The following is a 21289-nucleotide window of genomic DNA, read 5'->3' as shown; positions in this document are numbered from 1 at the left end:
GAGTTTTCCACCATAATTCACAATTGGATGTGGTAGGACTTCAGAGCTTAGATCTGATTGTTTTGATTCTGGAATCATTTAGCTGTCTACTACTTGCTGCTTATGATGTTTGGTAGACAAGTAGTCCTGTGTTGTAGCTTCACCAGGTTGACACTTCATTTTAGGACCCAGAGTACATTCTGTGTCCTTGACACCCTCGGTGCGTCCACCAAGTGTGTTCAACCTGGAAGAGTACTGATTTATCTGCTGGGAGGGAGGGGGGGGCATGGTATGTGGTCATCAGCAGGAGATTTCCTTACCCTGATGCCGTGAGACATTTTGTAGACCAGACTTGATGATGAGGGCTCCCTGGGTAACTCCTTACTGATCACTATGCCGTTACCTCTGCTGGACCTACCCTGTCAGTAGGACAAGACTGACCCAGGTATGGTGATGGTGGTGTCTGGGACATTGTCTGTAAGGTATGATGACTATGTCAGGCTCTTGTTTGACTAGTTTGTAAAACAGCTGCTCCAACTTTGGCATAAGATGGATAGGGGAAGAACTGGGTCATGATTATAAACTGAAGATACTCTGGACCAGACCAGAGGAGATGGAATCACCACAGGGAGAATTATCAGTGCAAATTATTCCACATCTCTCTTATTCAGAAGGTGAAATTGCCTCTGCTTCATTGCATGTGCTGTTAATTCTGCAATATATTTATCCTCCTGCCAGGTCTGGGTGCATCTATTTCAATGGGAATTGGTATTTTAAAAAAATATAGGGACAATTTAGCGTGGCTAATCTACCTGCCCTGCACGTCTTTGGGTTGTGGGGTGAGACCCATGCAGACATGGGGAAAATATGTAAACTCCACACGGACAGTGACCCAGGGCTGGGTTTGAACCTGGTTCCTCGGCGCCGTGAGGCAGCAGTGCTAACCACTGCGCCACCCCGGGAGTTGGTATTTTGTCACCTGATGGACAATCCCTCACTCTCCTTACCATTGATCTCAGCATCTGTCCCATCAGTCTCCTGTCTGATATTTTTACAATGTTGATTCTGAGCTGGGCATTCTGGTGCTTTCAAGCTTTTATTGCAACATCTACAACAACTCATTCTTTCAGACCTCAAACCCGTGGCGTTCTTCACCTCACTTAAAGTTCCCTTTCCTCCGACAGTCTGGTAAACCCAAGGTTGGCCAGACCCAGCCGCCACTGGTTGCTCCAATTTGCCTTCTCTCCTCCTGAGGAAGAGTCTTGAGCTACGGGCCTTCATCGGGAAAAGGCCTGTCGAGGAGACTGATCTGTTCCGTTGAGAAACAATGACTCTGACCACCAGTTGATGATGTACGGAGTTGCTGAAACATTAGCATAGGTACATAGCTGTGTTTCCAAATCTGCTAACTTGTCGCTTAAACAATACCATCTATTGATCCATAGGGTTGGATGACAACAAACATTCGAATGGAAGTGTGTGTGGATTCAGTGGAATCTGCTGTCAATGCTGAGAGGGGAGGTATGTACCATACAAATCTTGTGTTTTTCATCAGACTGAGCCTTTTGCTTAAACCATAAACCATCCTTCATACTTTCTGTCTTGCCTCAAATTTACGTCTAGTGATAAATACAACTGAGGATGTGAATTGGGACAGTGTACCCTGACAGCATCACATCTTCACAGTCTGCACAACCTGCACCAACTTGAGAAGCACGGCACCTTTGATTTAGAATGTCCTAAGGAACTTTGCAGGAGTGTTATCAAAAAAACTTGACACTGAGCCACATTAGGGCAGGTGATCAAATGCCTGCTCAGAGAGATGGATTTTTTTAAGGAGCATCTTAAAGGAGGGGAGTGAGGCAGAGAGGGTGGAAGAGAATTCTAGAGCTTGGAGACCAGGCAGCTGAAGGGATAACCACCGTTGGGGGACAGATTAAAATCGGGGATCTGCAAGAGTTCAGAACTGGAGGAGTGCAGCTATCTCGGAAAGTTGTAGGAGGAACTTACGGGATTGGGGGGGGGGGGGGGGGGTGGCATGGAGGGATTTGAGAGCAAGAATGAGAATTTTAAAACTTAAGACGTTGTTGGGCCGAGAGGTCAGGTGACGGGTGAATTAGAAATAGAGAAACTTTTTTGTCTTGTACTCACCAGGTCACAAACAAGAATTCCAAATTTCAAACCATCACAATTTATACAAAATGTATTGTGATTGTTTAAAATTGGGCATTTTTGCTTTTTTCATAACGAGTATAAGTCAAGGAGCTTCAACGTGCCTCTCTTTGCAACAATACTCAAGTATAATTTTATAATAATCTTTATTGTCACAAGTAGTTTTTTTACATTAACACTGCAGTGTAGCTACTGTGACATTAGCTGTAGTCGCCACATTCTGGCGCCTGTTCGGGTTCACAGAGGGAGAATTCAGAATGTCCAATTCACCTAACAACACGTCTTTCAGGACTTGTGGGAGGAAACCGGAGCGCCTGGAGGAAACCCACACAGACACGGGGACAATTTGCAGACTCCGCACAGACAGTGACCCAAGCTGGGAATCGAACCTGGGACCCTGGCGCTGTGAAGCAACAGTGCTAACCACTGTGTTACCGTGTAACCAAGCAAAAGTAATCGAGGGGATGCTGATAAAGTTGGATGAAGAGTGTTAGGAGGAGGCTCGTGAGGAACGTAAACACTGACATTGTCCGGTCGGGCCGAATAGCTTGTTTCTTTGCTGTAGATTCTATGTAATACTTTGTAAGGTTAAATCTCAGCTGGGCCCCTTAATCCCCTCGGAAGAATTATCCCAATTATTGTCTGGCATGTTGAATATTTCCAGAATTAGCTGGAAGTCCCGGCTTTCTTCTTTTGGTCTGTATGCCTTTGAGTTGCTTTGAGAAGTTCATTTTTGTGATTGTTTTCAGGAGCGTGTCGGATTGAACTGTGTTCCGGCCTAATGGAAGGAGGCATCACCCCCAGTAGCGGTGAGTCCCCGTGCACCTGGGTTTTCTACCTGATGTGTGCAGGACTTCAGTTCACACCGATTACTAACCTCAAAAAGCTGAAAGGGCATCTGTCACATCAGCCTCTCTGATACACAGGATGAATATCCCTTAGTCAAAATTCAAAAAGCTCTGAAATCCGTTCTTTTTCAGTGTCGGCTGTTCCGAGTACAGAGTCCCGTTCCTGTGGCCGAACACATGTGCGTATGTGTATCCTTCCAATTGACGCCACGAGTTTGTTGCGCCAATAGAGTTGATCCCAGTACCGACCGGCGACGGCGAACAGCGTCCGAGGTTCTTTGCAGCTTGGTATTCCAAAATTCGAAAAAGTCTGGAATCATAGAAATTACAGAGCAGAAGGAGGCCATTCAGCCCATCGAGTCTGCACCGGCCCTTGGAAAGAGCACCATACCTAAGCCCCACCTCCATCCTATCCCCATAACCGAGTAACCCCACCTAGCCTTTTTCTTTGGACAGAACGGGCAATTTAGCATTGCCGACCCACCTAACCTGCACATCTTTGGACTGAGAGAAAACCGGAGCACCCAGAGGAAACCCACACAGACACTGAGAGAATGTGCAGAGTCCTCACAGACAGTGACCCAAGCCGGGAATTGCTAACCACTGTGCTACCATGCCTCCCACTGCCCAGAGCATTCCAACTAAAGGATACGCAACCTGTATTGTATGCATATAATATATTATATATATACACAAACATACAATATATATATCTCCACCAAGTGGAGCATGAACCCTGGCAGAGACTAGTTGGTTTGAATGGCCTTTTTCTGTACTGTAGATTCAATGTAATTCTCTCTCCTCGTTCCATTAGTTATCCAGTTGATTGGGGATTTGCAGTGTTTTCTGTTGCAGCTTGTGAAGCATCAATAACAAGGTTAACAGCCCATTAAGTGCCCTGCTTCACAGTCAGAAACTGTCCAGTGCCGGCTCAATAGAGGTCACGTGATCATTCTTCATCACGTGATCATTCTTCATGACATGAGTCAGACAGAAAATGATGGTGGGGTAATCATCAGCTGTGGGGGGCAATCCTGTACTTGCTTGGCAATCTCCCAAGCATATTTTTCAGCTAACCACTGGGTAGCAGTCAACAACAACAACAACTTGTATTTATATAGCACTTTTAGTACAATAAAATGTCCCAGGGCACTTCATGTGAGCGTTATCGAACACAATTCAACACTGAGTCATGTTAGGAGCTGTTAGGACAGGTGACCAAAATCTGGATCAAAAAGATGCGTCTTAAAGGAAGAGAGGGAAAGAGGCGGAAAGGTTAAGGAGGGAATTTCACAACTTAGGAGCCCCGGCAATTGAAGGTACAGTACCAATAGGTGGAACAACTAAAATCAGATGCACAAGAGGCCAGAATTGGAGGAGAGCAGATATCTGCGAGGATGTGCGACTGGCGGAGGTTACAGAGGTAGGGGTGGAGGGCCGTAGGGTAATTTGAAACAAGGAAGAGATTTTTTATTAAATCAAGGCGTAGATAGACTGGGACCCAAAGTAGACCAACAATCACAGGAGGTGATAGGTGAATGGGATTTGGTGCAAGTTAAGAGATGGACAGCGGAGTTGTGGATGAGCTGATGTTCATGTAGGGTGGAAGATGAGAGGCCTTCAAGGAGAGATTTGGAATTGTCACCCTGGATGATTTTGTCTTTCTAACACTGAACGGGGAGAAGCATTACAGTGTAGCAACAATTGTGGGACTTGTATTGGTCCGTTTAGCCTGATCCACATGATCAGGTGCAGGGCACCTTGTGCCATCGAGGGAGAATCCAGGCTAATTTACTTTGGACACACCTTAAGGACTCTTGGGTCATGAAAAAAGGAATTGAATTTATTTTCTTTGATGAAAAGATAAGGGGGTGGTGTAAATAGATCTTTGACATAAAGACGCGGAAAATAGAAATGGAATAATTGTACAGAAGGCACAGACCTAGAGGTCGCAAAAGAAAGTTAATGTGGCTGAGGCAAGACTTAGAGATCAGAAGAATTGTTTCCCACACAATACTGGGAGTGTGGAACAGATTGACAGCAAAGGAAGTCGGCATTGCTCCAGCTGAACGCTAATCCCTAAACACTGTGGCTTTACTGACTCCATCTCCCACATTGACTGCTCGCTGAGGCTATACCAGACAGTTCACAATATTACTTGTATGTTATTCATATCGATGAAGGGCAGTGAATAATTAAGTACTTAGAGCACTTATAAAGAGAAACTGTTGGGAACACTGAAGTATTAGGTAGGAGGCGGTATTGTAATGGTGCATTCGGCAAATAAAGGACCAATCAAGAGGAGGATTTACATCCGATTTTATACTTCACTATCTGGGATCCATTTAACACAGAACCTTGGTGCCCTGCCTGAGTCAGATTTTGGCTTCAAAGCCCACAGCCTAGCTAGCACCTAGACAACATATTTTCACCTCCATAACTTTGCCCGTCTCTGCTCACCTCACTCACCACAATAGAGGAGGCAGTAGCGTAGTGGTGTTATCGGTGGACTAATAATTCAGAGACCCACAATCTTGCTCTGGGGACCCGGGTTCAAATCCCGCCATGGCAGATGGTGAAATTTGAATTCAACGAAAATCTAGAATTAAAAGTCTAAAAGGTGACCATGAACCCATTGTCATAAAAAAACATCTGGTTCACTAATGTAGGGCAGCACGGTAGCACAGTGGATAGCACTGTTGCTTCACAGCACCAGGGTCCCAGGTTCGATTCCCAGTTTGGGTCACTGTCTGTGCAGAGTCTGCACGTTATCTCTGTGTCTGCGTGGGTTTCCTCCGGGTGCTCCGGTTTCCTCCCACAAATCCCGAAAGATGTGCTGTTGGGTGAATTGGACATTCTGAATTCTCCCTCAGTGTACCCGGACAGGCGCCGGAATGTGGCGACTGGGGGCTTTTCACAGTAACTTCATTGCAGTGTTAATGGAAGCCTACTTGTGACAATAAAGATTATTATTAATGGCCTTTAGAGAAGGAAATCTGTCATCCTTACCCGATCTGGCCTACATGTGACTCCAGATCCACAACAATGCAGTTGACTCTTAAATTCCCCCGGGGATGGGAAATAAATGGCGGCCCAGCCAGCGATGCCCACATCCCATGGACCAATAAACCGCACAACCAAATACTAATCCATGCGTCCATTATCTGCATGATTTCCCCCACCCCCGCAGGTTTCCTGCTTCCCAAGATACACCCACTAACAAATCTTTAATTCATTCAAAATTCTCCTTCCTAAGTCCTGATGCAGCCCATGCCCTGTATGTCCATTGTTGCAATCCCCACGGTCATACATTGACCATTGACTTGTATCCCGCAATTCACCAATTTCCAAATCCTTGTCCTCCTCTATAGCCTCCTCTATGCCTACGCCTGTCCCAACACCTTTGTTACTCTAATTCCCACCTTCCTGTCCATTCACCCTCTCTTCACTCTAACCACTGGAATTATTTTCAGGCCCTATCCTGTGAAGCCCCCTCTTTTTAAACCCACCATTTTTCTCCATTTGCCTTTAAACATCCGCTCAAACCAACCTGTCAAACAATAATAATAAAACCAAAATACCGCAGATGCTGGAAGTCTGAAATAAAAGCAAAGTGCTGTAAAAACTCAGCATGCCAGGCAGCATCTGTGGACAGAGAAACAAAGTTAATGTTTTGAGATCAATACGACTCTCCTTTGGAACGCACATGCACCCCAGGCACAGGCTATCCTCTCCTGAGTCAGACTAAGGGGCTTGGAAACAGGAGAAGCACCGCGACCCTTGATTTCTCTCCCTCGCCCTGGTTTTAATTGAGCAAACCGAGTTTCCGGCACCAAGTGCGTCGATGATCAGAGAACATAGATTTAAAATAATTGGCAAAAACGCAGAAATTTTCTCATGGGGTGTTGTTACAATGGCGGAATGCACTGCCTGAAAGGGTGGCAAAATCCGGTTTGAAAGGCAATTGAGCAGGGGTTTGAAGGGAATCAATCACAGGGAAAAAATTGAACAGCTCTTTCAAAGAACCAGTGCAGACATGATGGAATTCCATTGTGGAATTCCACGACTACGGAACATCTTACCTATGGAACATAAGCAATCATTGGCGGAGATTTGAGGATGGGCGGGGGGGGGGGGGGGGGGGGGGGGGGTTTGCTTCATGATCTGACCGGGGAAACGGAGAAAATTCTTATTCATGTTCAAGGTGGCCTCCTCTCATCCGTTGTGTTTTTTTTACATTGGTCGACTGCGACAGGTCTGCTGCAGGTGGTGAAACAGTACGTGAGGATTCCGGTGTTTGCCATGATACGTCCACGAGGCGGGGACTTCCTGTACTCTGACAGCGAGATCGAAGTTATGAAAGCTGACATCAAGATGGCCAAAGCCAACGGTGCAGACGGCATCGTGTTTGGGGTTCTGACAGCGGATGGAAGGGTCAACACCGAAGTGTGCATGGATTTGATCGGTATAAACCCCACACTAGACACTGGTGATCTGATCAAAGTGTGTAAGATGGAAGACGGTGGTATAATCATAGTGCCACTGGATTAGTAATCTAGTGGCCCAGGCTAATGCCCTGGAGATAAAAGCAAAATTATGCGGATGCTGGGAATCAGAAATGACAACATAAATTGCTGGAAAAACTCAGCAGGTCAGGTAGCATTTGTGGAGAGAAATACAGAGTTAACGTTCCGAGTCCAATATGAATCCTCTTTGGAACTGGAGGGGTGTAGAAATGTTTTATGCTCTTTTCATGCTCTTGAAAGTGCAGGGGTTTGAAGCAGGTGGAGTAAAATAGAAGGTCAAAGATCAGCTAGAGGGCAGCGGAGATTAAACGACAAAGATATTACGGAACACAAGGCAAAGGAGAGATAGGGCTGGATTCTTCCGTCCCGCCCGCCGCAAGATCAGCACGGGCGAGACGCGGACAACGGAAAGGCCATTGACCTCGGGCGGGGTTCTCCGGTGGTCGGGCGGGCGCGGCCAGAGAATCTCGGCCCTAATGGCAGTATTAACGACTGAAGCTTCAGGCCTGTATTTTCCAGTCTCGTCACTGGAGGATCAGAAATTCCCACCCAATTTCAATGGACCTTTGGCTGGTTTTCCATCCTACCTACGATCAATTCCTGCCACGGCCGGGAGCAGAAATTCCCGACCTTGGTTCAGGAGTAGGTGTTAATAGCAGAACATATAAATGTTTTTATTATTAAGGCTCTGGGGACGGGGGGTTCAAATCGTACCACGGCAGCTGGTGGAATTTAAATTCAATTAGTTAATAAATCCGGAATTGAAAGCTGGTCTCAGTAATGGTGACTATGAAAGTAGTCGATTGTTGTAAAAACCCATCTGCTTCACTAATGCCCTATGGGGAAGGAAATCGGCCAATTTACCTGGTCTGGCCGACACGTGACTCCAGATCCACAGTAATAGAAGCTTAGAAAATGGGAGTGGGAGTAGGCCATTCAGCTCTTTGAACCTGCTCCGCCAATCAGTACGATCATATGGCTGACGCTCTGCCCCCACGCCGTGCTCCCCACCCTCTCCACATCCCCCTTGACACCTTTAGAATCAAGAGACATTACATTAGACTGAAAATAAAATACAGCGGATGCTGGAAATCTGAAATAAAACGGGAAATGCTGGAAAAACTCAGCAGGTTCTGGCAGCATCTGTAGAGCGAGGAACAGTGTTAACGTTTCGGGTCATCGTGACCCTTCTACAGAACTGCTGATGCATATTCGGAGCCGGGGTGGGGCTGAGTAAACAGGATCCCATGTGACGAAACCTCCAGAAATACTTTCAAACAGAGTTGGCAACCTACTTGGTGGTGGTGGTGAGGGGTTCTTCACACAAAGAGTGAGCGCTCTCCCCCAAAACGCTGTTGAGGCTGAAGTTCAGTTGAAGCTTTCAAAATTGAGATTGATAGATTTTTATTGGGTAAGGGCTACAGAACTAAGGCAGGTAGATGGTGTTTGGATACAAATCAGCTATGTTCTAATTGGATGATGGAACAGATTCAAGGGGGCTGAAAGGCCTCCTTGTGTTTGTATATTCCTCCGTACTCTAGGTCCAGGATAATACGTACGTTTACCTGTTGCTTATCTTCCAGTGTTCTCCCTCTTTCCTGAGACAGCAACATGTGCTGGATACCGCTTCCCAGAGACTCCATTAACTGGAAACTATCTCTGTTGTATACTGTGACACTCCGTGAACTAATTGGATTGGAGAACATATTTGAGGAACTGAATTACCAATTATCAGTCACAGAAAGAAAGATTTGCATTTCTACAGTACTTTCCCCAGCCACCAGATGTCACAAAGGCAATGAAGATATTTTTGAAGTGTGGTTACTGTTGTAATGTAGGGAATGCCACACCAAGTTTGCACTTAGCAAGTTCTGAGACACAAAGTTCCGGCTTTAAGTCCTAATCCAGTACTTGAGTGGCTGACATGTCGGTATGGCACTCTGGGGTGGCACAGTGGTTAGCTAGGGACCCGGGTTCGATTCTGGCCTTGGCTGACTGGAGACTACTTTCTCCCGGAGTCTGCATGGGTTTCCTCCGGGTGCTCTGGTTTCCTCCCATAGTCCAAAGATGTGCAGGCTAGGTGGATTGCCCATGGCGGCACGGTGGCACGGTAGCACAGTGGTTAGCACAATTGCTTCACAGCTCCAGGGTCCCAGGTTTGATTCCCGGCTTGGGTCACTGTTTGTGCGGAGTCTGCACGTTCTCCCCGTGTCTGCGTGTGTTTCGTCCGGGTGCTCCGGTTTCCTCCCACAGTCCAAAGATGTGCAGGTTTGGTGGATTGGCCATGTTAAATTGCCCCTAGTGTCCAAAAAAGGTCAGGTGGGGTTACGGGGATAAGGTGGAGGTGTGGTCTTAAGTAATGTGCTCTTTCCAAGGGCTGGTGCAGACTCGATGGGACAAATGGCCTCCTTCTGCACTGCAAATTCCATGATTCTATGATTCTAAATTGCCCCTTAGTGTCCAGGGACGTGCAGGTTAGGTTATGGAGTTACGGGGATAGAGCGGTGTAGTGCACCTGGGTAGAGTGCTCTTTCAGTAGGTCGGTGCAGACTCGATGGGCTGAATGGCCACCTTCTGCACGTTAGGGAATCTATGATACTGAAGGGGTGCTGCACTGTTGGAAGTGGCATATTTCAGATAAGGAGTTAATCCCAGGCTATCTTTCAGGTGAACATAAACGTGACACTATTTCGGAGCAGAGCAGGGGAGCTAGCTCTGATTTCCTGGCTAATATTTATCCTTAGCCAACATCACTAAAAACAGATTAGCTCATCATTATCTCATTGCTGTTTGTGAGATCTTTCTGTGTTCAAATTGGCTGCCACATTTCCCACAAGATAACAGTGACTGCACTTCAAAAGTACTTCACTGCTGTAATTCGCTTTGACTGCCTTGAGGTCATGAAAGGTGGTGTAGAAATTAGATCATTAGATTTGTATTTCTGTTTGATAGAATGGAGCAGATGATGGGGAGTTGGGCTTAAGAACAACAATAAAGGTTTGTTCAGCAGAATGGCCCATTCCAGTTCTTGGGTGGGATTCTCCGACCCCCTGCCAGGTCGGAGAATTGCCCGGGGCCGGCGTCAATCCCGCCGCCGCCGTGTCCAGAATTCTCCGCCCCCCCCGAGATTCGGCGGGGGCGGGAATCACGCTGCGCCGGTCGGCAGGCCCCTCACGGCGATTCTCCGGCCCGCAATGGGCTGAAGTCCCACTGCTGACAGGCCTCTCCCGCTGGCGTGGATTAAACCACCTACCTGATCGGCGGGATTGGCGGTGTGGGCAGGTGCCGGGGTCCAGGGGGTGGGCGCGGGGCGCTCTGACCCCGGGGGGGTGCCCCCACGGTGACCTGGCCCGCGGTCGGAGCCCACCAATCGGTGGGCGGGCCTGTGCCGTGGGGGCACTCTTTTTCTTCCGCCTTCAGCATGGTCTTCACCATGGCGGAGGCGGAAGAGACCCCCTCCCCCGCGCATGCGCCGTTATGAAGTCAGCAGCCGCTGACGCTCCGGCGCATACGCGAACTTACTCCGGCCGGCGAAGTCCTTTCGGCCCCGGCTGGCGTGGCGCCAAAGGCTGTTCACGCCAGCCGGCGGAGTGGGAACCACTCCGGCGCGGGCCTAGCCCCTCAATGTGAGGGCTTGGCCCCTAAAGGTGCAGAGACATCCGCCCCTTTGGGGCGGCCCGATGCCTGAGTGGTTCACGCCACTCCAACACGCCGGGACCCCCCGCCCCGCCGGGTAGGGGAGAATCCCGGGCCTTATGTGTAAAACCTTTCTTTTTAAGTCAACTGATAACTATTCAGAATGTTTAAATATTACTCCTTCTGTTGCAGCTGAATCACGACCGTTGTCTGTGACTTTTCACAGAGGTGAGTATGTCTAAATAAAGAGAAAAAGACTGTTGGGGAGTAGAAAGGGATATCCTGAGATGATCAAATACTGAAAGGGAATATACTGTTTTTGGAAGGATTTAGAGGTACCAGAGTAAGTGCATAAAGATTAATAAGCATGGTTCCAGAACTGAAAGGTTACATAATCAGGAGACTCTGAACAGCTCTTCCCTGTAGAAAATTGAGGAATGCGAGGTGGCCTGTTGGAGATGTTCAAAATTATGAGGAGTTTCAATAGGGTAGACACGGGGGAGAGTTTCTCCTGCAGGGAAAACCAGAGAGTGGGGGGGGGGGGGGGGGAGGAAGCTTGTGTGGAGCACAAACACCAGCATATAGCAGTTGGGCCAAATGGCCTGTTTCTGTGCTGTAATTTTGTGAAGGAAAATGTGGTTGGATAGTGAAGCTGTCCTGAATATCCTGGAGTTTTTGCCTTTCAGCTTCACAGTACATTACTGTAAAACATGAGAGGTTTGGGGTGGAGTTCACAATAGTGCAGATGTCACGATCGGGAGGAGGAGGGGCTTTGACCTGCCAAGTTGGCTGTCCCGGATTTCTCTCTTCCAGGTCGTTGCACTGATCCTCTGACACCAGCTCTTCTTTTCTTTGTGCTCACAGCATTTGATATGGTGCATGACCCTACCATGGTCCTGGAGTGCCTCATCTCGCTGGGTTTTGAGCGAGTTCTCACCAGCGGATGCGACAGCACAGCACTTGAGGGGCTGCCCGTCATCAAGCGCCTGGTAGAACAAGTAAGTTTGTGGTTCAAACGCACACAACTTCCTTTTGAGATGCCGATACTAAGAAAGGCTTGTTCAGACTGCCAGAATGAACCTGTTGGGCCGAATGGTCAATTTATGTGCTGTGAATACGATTCAACGCAACGATGCATGATCTGAACTGTTGATAAAATGGGCGAGGGATATACTTGGCACAACAGCGAGACTAAGGTCAACAGTGGGGAAATCCAATTGGTGATCATCATCATCATCAGACTATCACTGATAAATCCAGTCGGGAGTTCAGGAGAAACGCCTTTACCCTGAGACTGGTGAGAATGTGGAACACAAGAGTAGTTGAGGCAAAAAGCCTTGATGCAATTAAAGGGAAAGTAGATAAGCATTGTCAAGGCCAAAATTAATTCTTGCTTGGAGAAGCGGGCTCAGGCAGCACAGGTTGCGTGTGACTGACCTGATGGAGTTCTTTCATGCAGTAGCAGGATTGGTGAAGGCAGTGCTGTGGATGTACAGACGGACTTTCAAAAGGTTTTAGTAAGGCACCACATAGCAGATTTATTAGGAAAATGCAAGCACATTGTGCACGTTGGTGGTAACGAACAAAGCAATAGGAAGCAGTGACTGGTGAATGGAGGAGGTTGCAAAGTTTGGGAGGAGGTTGCAAAGTTTGGGAGGGGGTGAAGCAATGGATCGATTTGAAAACAAGGTTGAGGATTTTAAAATCGAGGTTTTGTTGGATTGGGAGCCAAGGGGTTAGTAAGCGCGGGTTTGAAGGGTATATTGGTTTGGGTTAGCGTACAGGCATCAGAATTTTACAGCGTACAAGAGATGGTACTTATTATTCACCTATCCAACCTAGTTTTTTTTTGTGTAAAGTATATTGAGATTTTATATTTTAAAGAATAACCCAGCAAAGTTACAAAATAATACGTCGCCCAGAAGCAAGGAGAATGAACCTGTTGGGTCGACCTCTGTTCTAAATCTTTTGCATTTAACCCCGTATATATAGTAGTAACTGAAATTCTTCAGTAATACGCTTCCTTTCACCTCTAATATTGGTCCTTTTTTATCTCCATTTGCACCATTCAGGCGAAGCAAAGGATTATTGTCGTACCAGGTAATACTGTTTTCTGTTGTGTTTTCAATTATTTTGTGATTTAAAATTTTGTTCATTGCTCTGTGGACAGTAGAATCTGGAGGGGAGTAATACAGATTGGTATTGGACAAGATTATTCCATAAAATGAGCATTTGTGCCTCTGTTGTACCATTTTTTGACCTTTCTCTCTAACCCGGTACACACAGGGTTAAAAATTGGATTCATCCACTGAAAGTAGTCCACCTTATTATGACACTTCAAAGTTTATTGATGAACCACACAAATATATAATTTGGAACGCTGTAGGATTAATGATCACTAAGCTCCTGCCTCACATTTCAAACACTCAATTCCATTGATATTCTTTAAACCCAGACCAATGTAGGGCAGTGAGCAGAGGGGGTGATGGGTTGAACAGTACTTGCATGTGAACTCTCTGTGGCAACCTTCAGTACTTCCAGGTCAGGTACAGCTTGGGAGGAAGGCTAGGAGGAAGGCAAGTGCATTGTCTTCAACTTAAAACGCTCCATCGGTGCTCATAAAGACTACAAACCGCGCATATTCTAGTGTACAACAAGGTTACACCCAAACCAAAGCTCCTTCCGCAATGCGACAATATTAAAAGATCACTTGTTCTTTGCTGATTTTCGCCCATCCTGTGATTTCTCTGAGTGATTTAATCCTAGCTATGAAATAGGAGCAGAAGTATACCATATGGTGCCTCATGCCTGCTGCGCCATTCAGTTAGACCTGCTTCAACTCCACTTTCATGCCCGCTCCCCATATCCCTTGATTCACTTAAAGATCAAAATTTTATTTATCTCAGCCTTGAATATACCCAATGCTGGAATATTTCTCCTTGGTCCTAAATGATATGCCCCTTATCCAAAGACTGTGCCCCATATTCAAGATCCCCCAGCCAAGGGAAACAACCTCTCAGTATCTTTCATATTAAGCCCATTCAGGATCTTTTACGTTTCATTCTTCTGAACTCAAGAGAGTGTGGACCCAATTTGCTCAGTCTCTCATCATAAGGCAGCCTCCTCATCCCAACGAGCAATCTAGTGAATCTTTACTGTACCGCCTCCAATGCAAGTATATCCTTCCTGAAATATGGAGACTAAAATGCTACATGGTATTCCAGACTTGGTCTCACTAAAGCCTTGTGGAATTGTGGCAAGGTTTTGTTTTTTCTTATACGGAAATCCCCTTGCAATAAAGGTCCACATGCCATTTGTCTTCCTGATTGCTTGCTGTATCTGCAGGTGTTCCTATGTTCCTTGTACAAGTACATCCATGGCCCTCTCCCATTAAATTTCAAAGTTTCATAATTTTTGAAAGATGTTCTGCTTTTCTATTCTTACTCACAAAGTGAATAACTTCACACTTCCCTCATGTTAGACTCAATTCACCAACTTATTGCCCACTCACCTGGTCTGTCTATATTTCTTTGCGCCTCTATGTGTCCTCCTCAGAGCTTGCATACCGCAGCAAACTTCGATACGTTACTCTCTATCTCTTTGTCATAAACGTAGACTGTAAAGAGCTGAGGCCCTAGCACTGATCCTTGTGACACCCCCACTAGTTACAGCCTGCTAACATGAATATATCCAGTTTATCCCTAACTCTCTGCTTCCTATCTGTTAACCAACCCTCTGTACATGTTATAAAAGCAAATTACAGCGGATGCTGGAATCTGAAACGAAAGAGAAAATGCTGGAAAATCATGTATTTGAGTTTCAAGTCCAGATGACCCTTTGGCTTTGACAAAGAGTCATCTGGACACAAAATATTAGCTCTTTTCTCTCCCTACAGATGCTGCCAGACTTGCTGAGATTTTCCGGTATTTTCTCTTTCGTTTCTCATCTATACATGTTAATATATTATTCTCAATCCATGAGCCCATATCTTGTGTTAACCCTTTGTGGGACACTTTAATTGTCTTCAATTCTGTGCTGATGGTATTGCTGTTTCTCGTAAAACCATAACCTGGTCGCTTGATTATTCCACTGCTTTTCATTCACCAACAAAGTGTCCTCTCGGATGTGGTAGATAATTTCTAGTGTCCCAAAGATAGCCGGCATAATTGAGATTTGTAATCGATCGTAACAACCATGGATCAGCTGGTTTCATTCCTCCTCCCGGGTCAGGAGGTCATGAGTTCAAGTGTCACTCCAGACATTTGAGCCACAATCTAGGCTTCACTCTGAATGCACAGTAAGAAGTCTTACAACACCAGGTTAAAGTCCAACAGGTTTGTTTCAAACACGAGCTTTCGGAGCACTGCTCCTTTCTCGGTGAATGCAGCACTCTGAATGCAGTACTGAGAGAATGCTGCATAGTGGGAATGTACAGTCGGCGTGTGCATGAGGTGTTAAATCAAAGTCTTATCTGCTCTCTCAGATGTGTGTTAAAGATCCTATGGTGCTATTACAAAGAAAAGCAGAGGAGTTCTCTCTGATGTCCTGGCCAATATGTATCTCCCAATCAAAATCGCCAAAGCAGATTATCTGATCATTATCACATTGCTTTGTCTGGGAGCTTACTGTGAGCAAATTTCCTGCCACATTCCCTACGTCACAACAATAACTATACTTCAGAAGTACTTTGTTGGCCGAGAAGTGCTTTGAGACTGAGATTATGACAGGTACCACAGGCATGCAAGTTTCTTTATTTTCAGTCAAAAAGTTGCCTTTTATTTTTGTTTGTTATTCAGGGGGTGGAATAACAGAGAGAAATGTGCAGCGGATTCTGGAAGGTTCCGGAGCCCAGGAGTTTCACTGCTCTGCCCGATCCTCTCAAGACTCTTCAATGAAATTTAGGTAGGTCACATAGAGGGGATCTGGGGAGAGGAAACATTATCTCCACCAATGGGTTACAAATGATTAGTGGAGCTTTTTTCATAATTCTTTTTTGCTCAGTTCTTGGTGAACCCCTTCCTGGAGCTGTAATAAAAAGATATTAGTTCTGGAACAATACACCCTGAATGAATTAGGCTTCGGTGGTTGTTTTAAACAATAATATATACTGAAATAAGAACAGAAATGGCGGCACAGTGGTTAGCACTGCTACCTCACAGCGCTGAGGACCCAGGTTCGATCACGGCCCCGGGTCACTGTCCGTGTGGAGTTTGCACATTTTCCCCTTGTGACTGCGTTTATCTCACCCCCACGACCCAAAAGATGTGCCGAGTGGATGGATTGGCCGCGCTAAATTGCCTCTGAATTGAAAAAAAGAATTGGGTACTCTTAAATTTATTTTTAAAAAAGAAATAAGAACAGAAAATGCTGGACAGACTCAGCAGGTCTGGCAGATTGTGTGGAGAGAGAAACAGTGTTAGTTTTCAAGTCTGTAAGACTTGTTCAGAGTTAAAGAGAGGGAGAAATGTGATGGATTTTGTACTGTTTAAGGGGGTGGGGCAGGTGGAGCAAAATAGCAGGTCTGGGATAGGTGAGAGCTGAGAAGAAATTTGACAAAGATGTCATGGAACGCATTAAATTTTAATGTATTGACTGGTAATAGTATTGTTCTTATGTAACTAGACTTCAGTATTACATTAAATGACAAGTAATAATAATCTTTATTATTGTCACAAGTAGGCTTACATTAACACTGAAATTAAGTTACTGTGAAAATCCCCTCGTCGCCACATTCCGGCGCCTGTTCGGGTACATAGAGGGAGAATTCAGAATGCCCAGTTCACCTAACAGCATGTCTTTCGGGACTTGTAGGAGGAAACTGGAGCACCCGGAGGAAACCCACACAGACAAACAAACAAACAAAGAACAAAGAAAAGTACAGCACAGGAACAGGCCCTTCGGCCCTCCAAGCCCGTGCCGACCATGCTGCCCGACTAAACTACAATCTTCTACACTTCCGGGGTCCGTATCCCTCTATTCCCATCCTATTCATGTATTTATCAAGATGCCCCTTAAATGTCACTATCGTCCCTGCTTCCACCACCTCCTCCGGCAGCGAGTTCCAGGCACCCACTACCCTCTGTGTAAAAAAGCTTGCCTCGTCCATCTACTCCAAACCTCGCACCTTAAACCTGTATGTGGAGACACGGGGAGAAAATGCAGACTCCGCACAGACAGTGATCCAAGCTGGGAATCGAAGTTGGGACCATGGCACTGTGAAGCAATAGTGCTAACCACTATGCTACTGTGCCGCCCTGTTAATTAATACACCATCATTTCCTTGTTGACTTTGATTAAGCTTGACTGCCATTATGAGGCTGTTGACTTTCGACTGTGCTAAAAGCTCAAGCAACCATTGACCACAAGGCCCTACAATGAAGTCTACTGGTTTTTAACTTTGTGAGTGTAAACTCAGTTTAGATGCCAAAACCTGGACAGGGATATAATGGTGATGTACTGGATTCGTCCAGCGGCCCAGGCTAATATGCCGGGAAATCCCATGATGACAGCTGGAGGAATTAATTTCTGTTAATCAATAAATCTGGAATTAAAAGCAAGTCACAGTGATGGTGACCATGGGATTATCGGATTGTCTTAAAAAAAACATCAGGTTCACTAATGTCCTTTAGGGAAGGAAATCTGCCGTCCTTACCCGGTCTGGCCGACACGTGACTCCAGACTTACATACGTTGTTGACTCTTAACTGCTCTCCGAAGATGCCAAACATAGAAATTAGGAGCTGGAATAGGCCATTCGGCCTGTCTCCACCATTCATTATGATCATGGCTGACCATCCAACTCCATAACCTGTTCCCGATTTTCCACCCCATATACTTTCATCCCGTTAGCCTCAAGAGATAGATCTAACTTCTTCTTGAAAGCACACAATGTTTTGGCCTCGACATCTTTCTGTGCTAGTGAATTCCGCAAGTTCTCCCCTATCTGGGTGAAGAAAGTTCTCCGCATCTCAGTTAAATGATTTACCCCGTATCCTCAGACTGTGACCCCTGGTTCTGAACTCGCCCGCCATCAGGAACATCCTTCCTGCGTCTATCCTGTCTAGTCCTGTTTGAATTTTGGAGGCTTCCATGAGATCCCTTCCCCCTCATTCTTTTAAACTTCAGCGAATATAATCCTAACCAACTCAATCTTTCCTCATATGTCAGTCCCGCCATCCCAGGAATCAGTCTGGTAAACCTTCGCTGCACTCCCTCTGGAGCAAGAACATCCTTCCTTCGGGAAGGAGACCAAAAGTGCACGCAATATTCCAGGTGTGGCCTCACCAAGACATCCCTGCTCCTGTACTCGAATCCTCTCGCTATGAAGGCCAACATACCATTTGCCTTCTTCACCGTATGCTGTACCTGCATGTTTACTTTTAGCGACTGGTGTACAAGGACACCCAGGTCTCGTTGCACATTTCCCTCTCTTCCCATTCAAATAATAATCCGCCTTCCTGTTTTTTCTACCAAACTGGATAACCTCACACTTGTCTACATTATACTGCATCTGCCATGCATTTGCACTCTCTCAACTTGTCCAAATCACATTGAAGCATCTCTGCATCCTCCTCACAGCTCACCCTCCCACCCAGCTTTGTATTATCTGCAAATTTGGAAACACTACATTTAGTTCCCTCATCTAAATCACTCATATATATTGTGAATACCGCGGGTCCTTACACCGATCCCTGCTGTACCCCCCTAGTCACTACCTGCCTTTTGGAAAAAGACCCATTTATTCCTACTCTTTGTTTCCAGTCTACCAACAAGTTTTTTATCCATCTCAATGTACAGCCCCCTCCACCGGGAACATCAGTTGTATTAAACTACTACAGAAAAGGCCAGTGCACAAGGACATGTTAACTTGGCGTACTGAAGCATGGTCTGATAGGAAAATAATATTCTATCTGAACTGCGGTGGGATGATATGTCTGTGCTTCTCCTTTTCTCATTAGGAACTGCTCTGTTTCCATGGGTGTGTCTCTCTCTCCGCCAGAGTACAGTGTGAAAGTGGTGGACATCTGCAGGTTACGAACAATGATCTCTATTGCCAAGGACTCTGTATAAATACCGAGAATCTTACAACTAAACAAAAACAGGGAATAAATACTGTACTGCTGTACGGAAGATATACTGAAGCATCTACCTGATTGAGTACGGGTTTGTACAGTTCAACAATTATGACTTGTCTACTAACCGGGAGAGGAACAAGCAAGAGGTTTGGGTTGAACACAACTCATTAAAGCAGAAGCCTTGTGGCCGAGGAACCTTTTTATGTCATTTTTGTATGATTTTTTAGTGACTTAGTTTTCAGAACGACCAGAATCCTTATTTACAGTGTCTCGTCATTTGAAGAAGAAGCTCTACTATCAGGAGTCTGGTCGACAGCCAGTGCTCAGAGCTTGCTTTTATAACAATTAAAAATTGTGAACTCAATGCTCTGGTTCCTTTCTTCACAACCATTGTTCTTCTTTCCCCCTGCCCCCTCAATGTTTGGCCGCTCATGGGTACAATTCCATGGCCACCATCTGGTATCTGACTCAGATGGCCAATCTTTACCAATGTGGACCTAGATGTTGAATGCTGGCCCACATTGGGCATCAATTCTCTCCTCAATGTGGCATCTACACATCCTGTACTTCCCAGTCCAGATTGCTACGGGCAGGAATCACAAACCTTGAACAATTCCCTCTCTCAACCCCGTGGAACTGTCTTCAGCTGTAACATTCCTACCGCTGTTGCAGCTCAGCTCAGGAAACTCAACGTAGCACAAAGCTGGAGCTTTATTGCGTTGTTTCACTCTGCTCCTGAATGATAAACTCACTGAGCCATCAGGGGAGCCAGTCCCTGTTTCCTTGATATTAGTTAACCATTACCATTGCTTACAAAAATTGAAGCAAATAAAGAAACACCCATCCTAAAGATTTTATTCTTCTGCCCAGGCAGTGTGATTGTATGAATATAAGATCTCGATTGTGTCTCACTCCAAAAGAGAATGGCGCGACTTTCCAAGACTTTTATTGAGATCAGTGATTAGATGTTGCCGGTTCCTGACAACGCAGGCTGCCCCGTCATAATTGGTTGTTCCACCTACAAATGGAGCAGTAGGAGACCCAGTAAATTGCAGAGAACAGCACACAGTCACAATAGAGCGAGTGGGTAAAATGATGGAAAATACTGCTTAATGTCAGTGGGTAAGCTGCTACATTTTGGATGTAAGACCATAAGATGTACATAGATACCTAGAAGATAGGAGCAGGAGGAGGCCTTTTGGCCCATCGAGCCTGCTCCGCCATTCATCACGATCAGCTGATCATCCAACTCAATAGCCTAATCCTGCTTTCTCCCCGTAGCCTTTGATCCCATTCTCCCCAAGTGCTATATCCAGCCGCCTGTAGAATATATTCAAAGTTTTCGCATCAACTACGTCCTGTCGTAATGAATTCCACAGGCTCACCACTCTGTGTGAAGAAGTGTCTCCTTATCTCTGTCCGAAATAGTTTACCCTGAATCCTCAGGCTGTGACCCCTGGTTCTGGACACACCTATCATTGGTAACATCTACCCTGTCTAGTCCTGTTAGAATTTTATAAGTCTCTATGTGATCCCCTCTCATTCTTCTGAACTCCAGCGAGAACAATCCCAACTGCAGAATGTTTGAGGTGAGGGACGCCGACAGTGTCCCTGCTGATTTCATCTGTGGGAAGTGCACCCAACTCCAGCTCCTCAAAAACCGTGTTAGGGACCTGGAGCTTGAGCTGGATGAACTTCGGATCATTCGGGAGGCAGAGGGGGTCATAGATAGGAGCTTCAGGGAAGTAGTTACACCAAAGACTGGAGATAGATGGGTAACTGTAAGAGGGACTGGGAAGAAGCAGTCAGTGCAGGGACCCCCTGCGGTCGTTCCCCTGAGTAACAAGTATACCGTTTTGGATACTTGTGGGGGGGACGACTTACCAGGGGTAAGCCATGGGGTACGGGCCTCTGGCACGGAGTCTGTCCCTGTTGCTCAGAAGGGAAGGGGGGAAAAGAGTAGAACATTAGTAATTGGGGACTCAATAGTCAGGGGCACAGATAGGAGATTTTGTGGGAGCGAGAGAGACTCACGTTTGGTATGTTGCCTCCCA

The 21289-nt window shown here is 46.0% G+C and overlaps 1 protein-coding gene across 2 annotated transcripts; it reads left to right on the top strand.

Moving 5' to 3' along the window:
* The first annotated feature begins 1424 nt into the window (after positions 1-1424).
* On the top strand, positions 1425-19599 carry cutc (cutC copper transporter homolog (E. coli)). 2 transcript variants are annotated; one of them, XM_038822293.1, is made up of 8 exons: positions 1425-1500; positions 2901-2960; positions 7255-7464; positions 11354-11389; positions 12026-12159; positions 13234-13261; positions 15958-16063; positions 19119-19599. In XM_038822293.1, exons 1-8 carry the CDS (start codon positions 1431-1433, stop codon positions 19228-19230), a joined length of 756 nt encoding a protein of 251 aa, XP_038678221.1. In that variant the 5' UTR covers positions 1425-1430; the 3' UTR covers positions 19231-19599. The 2 variants fall into 2 exon arrangements, with proteins under 2 accessions (XP_038678221.1, XP_038678222.1); XM_038822294.1 differs by lacking the exon at positions 2901-2960.
* Positions 19600-21289: the final 1690 nt, after the last annotated feature.

The sequence above is a fragment of the Scyliorhinus canicula genome, chromosome 16 (assembly GCF_902713615.1).
Source record: "Scyliorhinus canicula chromosome 16, sScyCan1.1, whole genome shotgun sequence".
In the NCBI taxonomy this organism is placed as follows: Eukaryota; Metazoa; Chordata; class Chondrichthyes; order Carcharhiniformes; family Scyliorhinidae; genus Scyliorhinus; species Scyliorhinus canicula.
The sequence above is the reverse complement of the archived record's forward strand: the minus strand, read 5'-3'. Positions and strand labels throughout refer to the sequence as shown.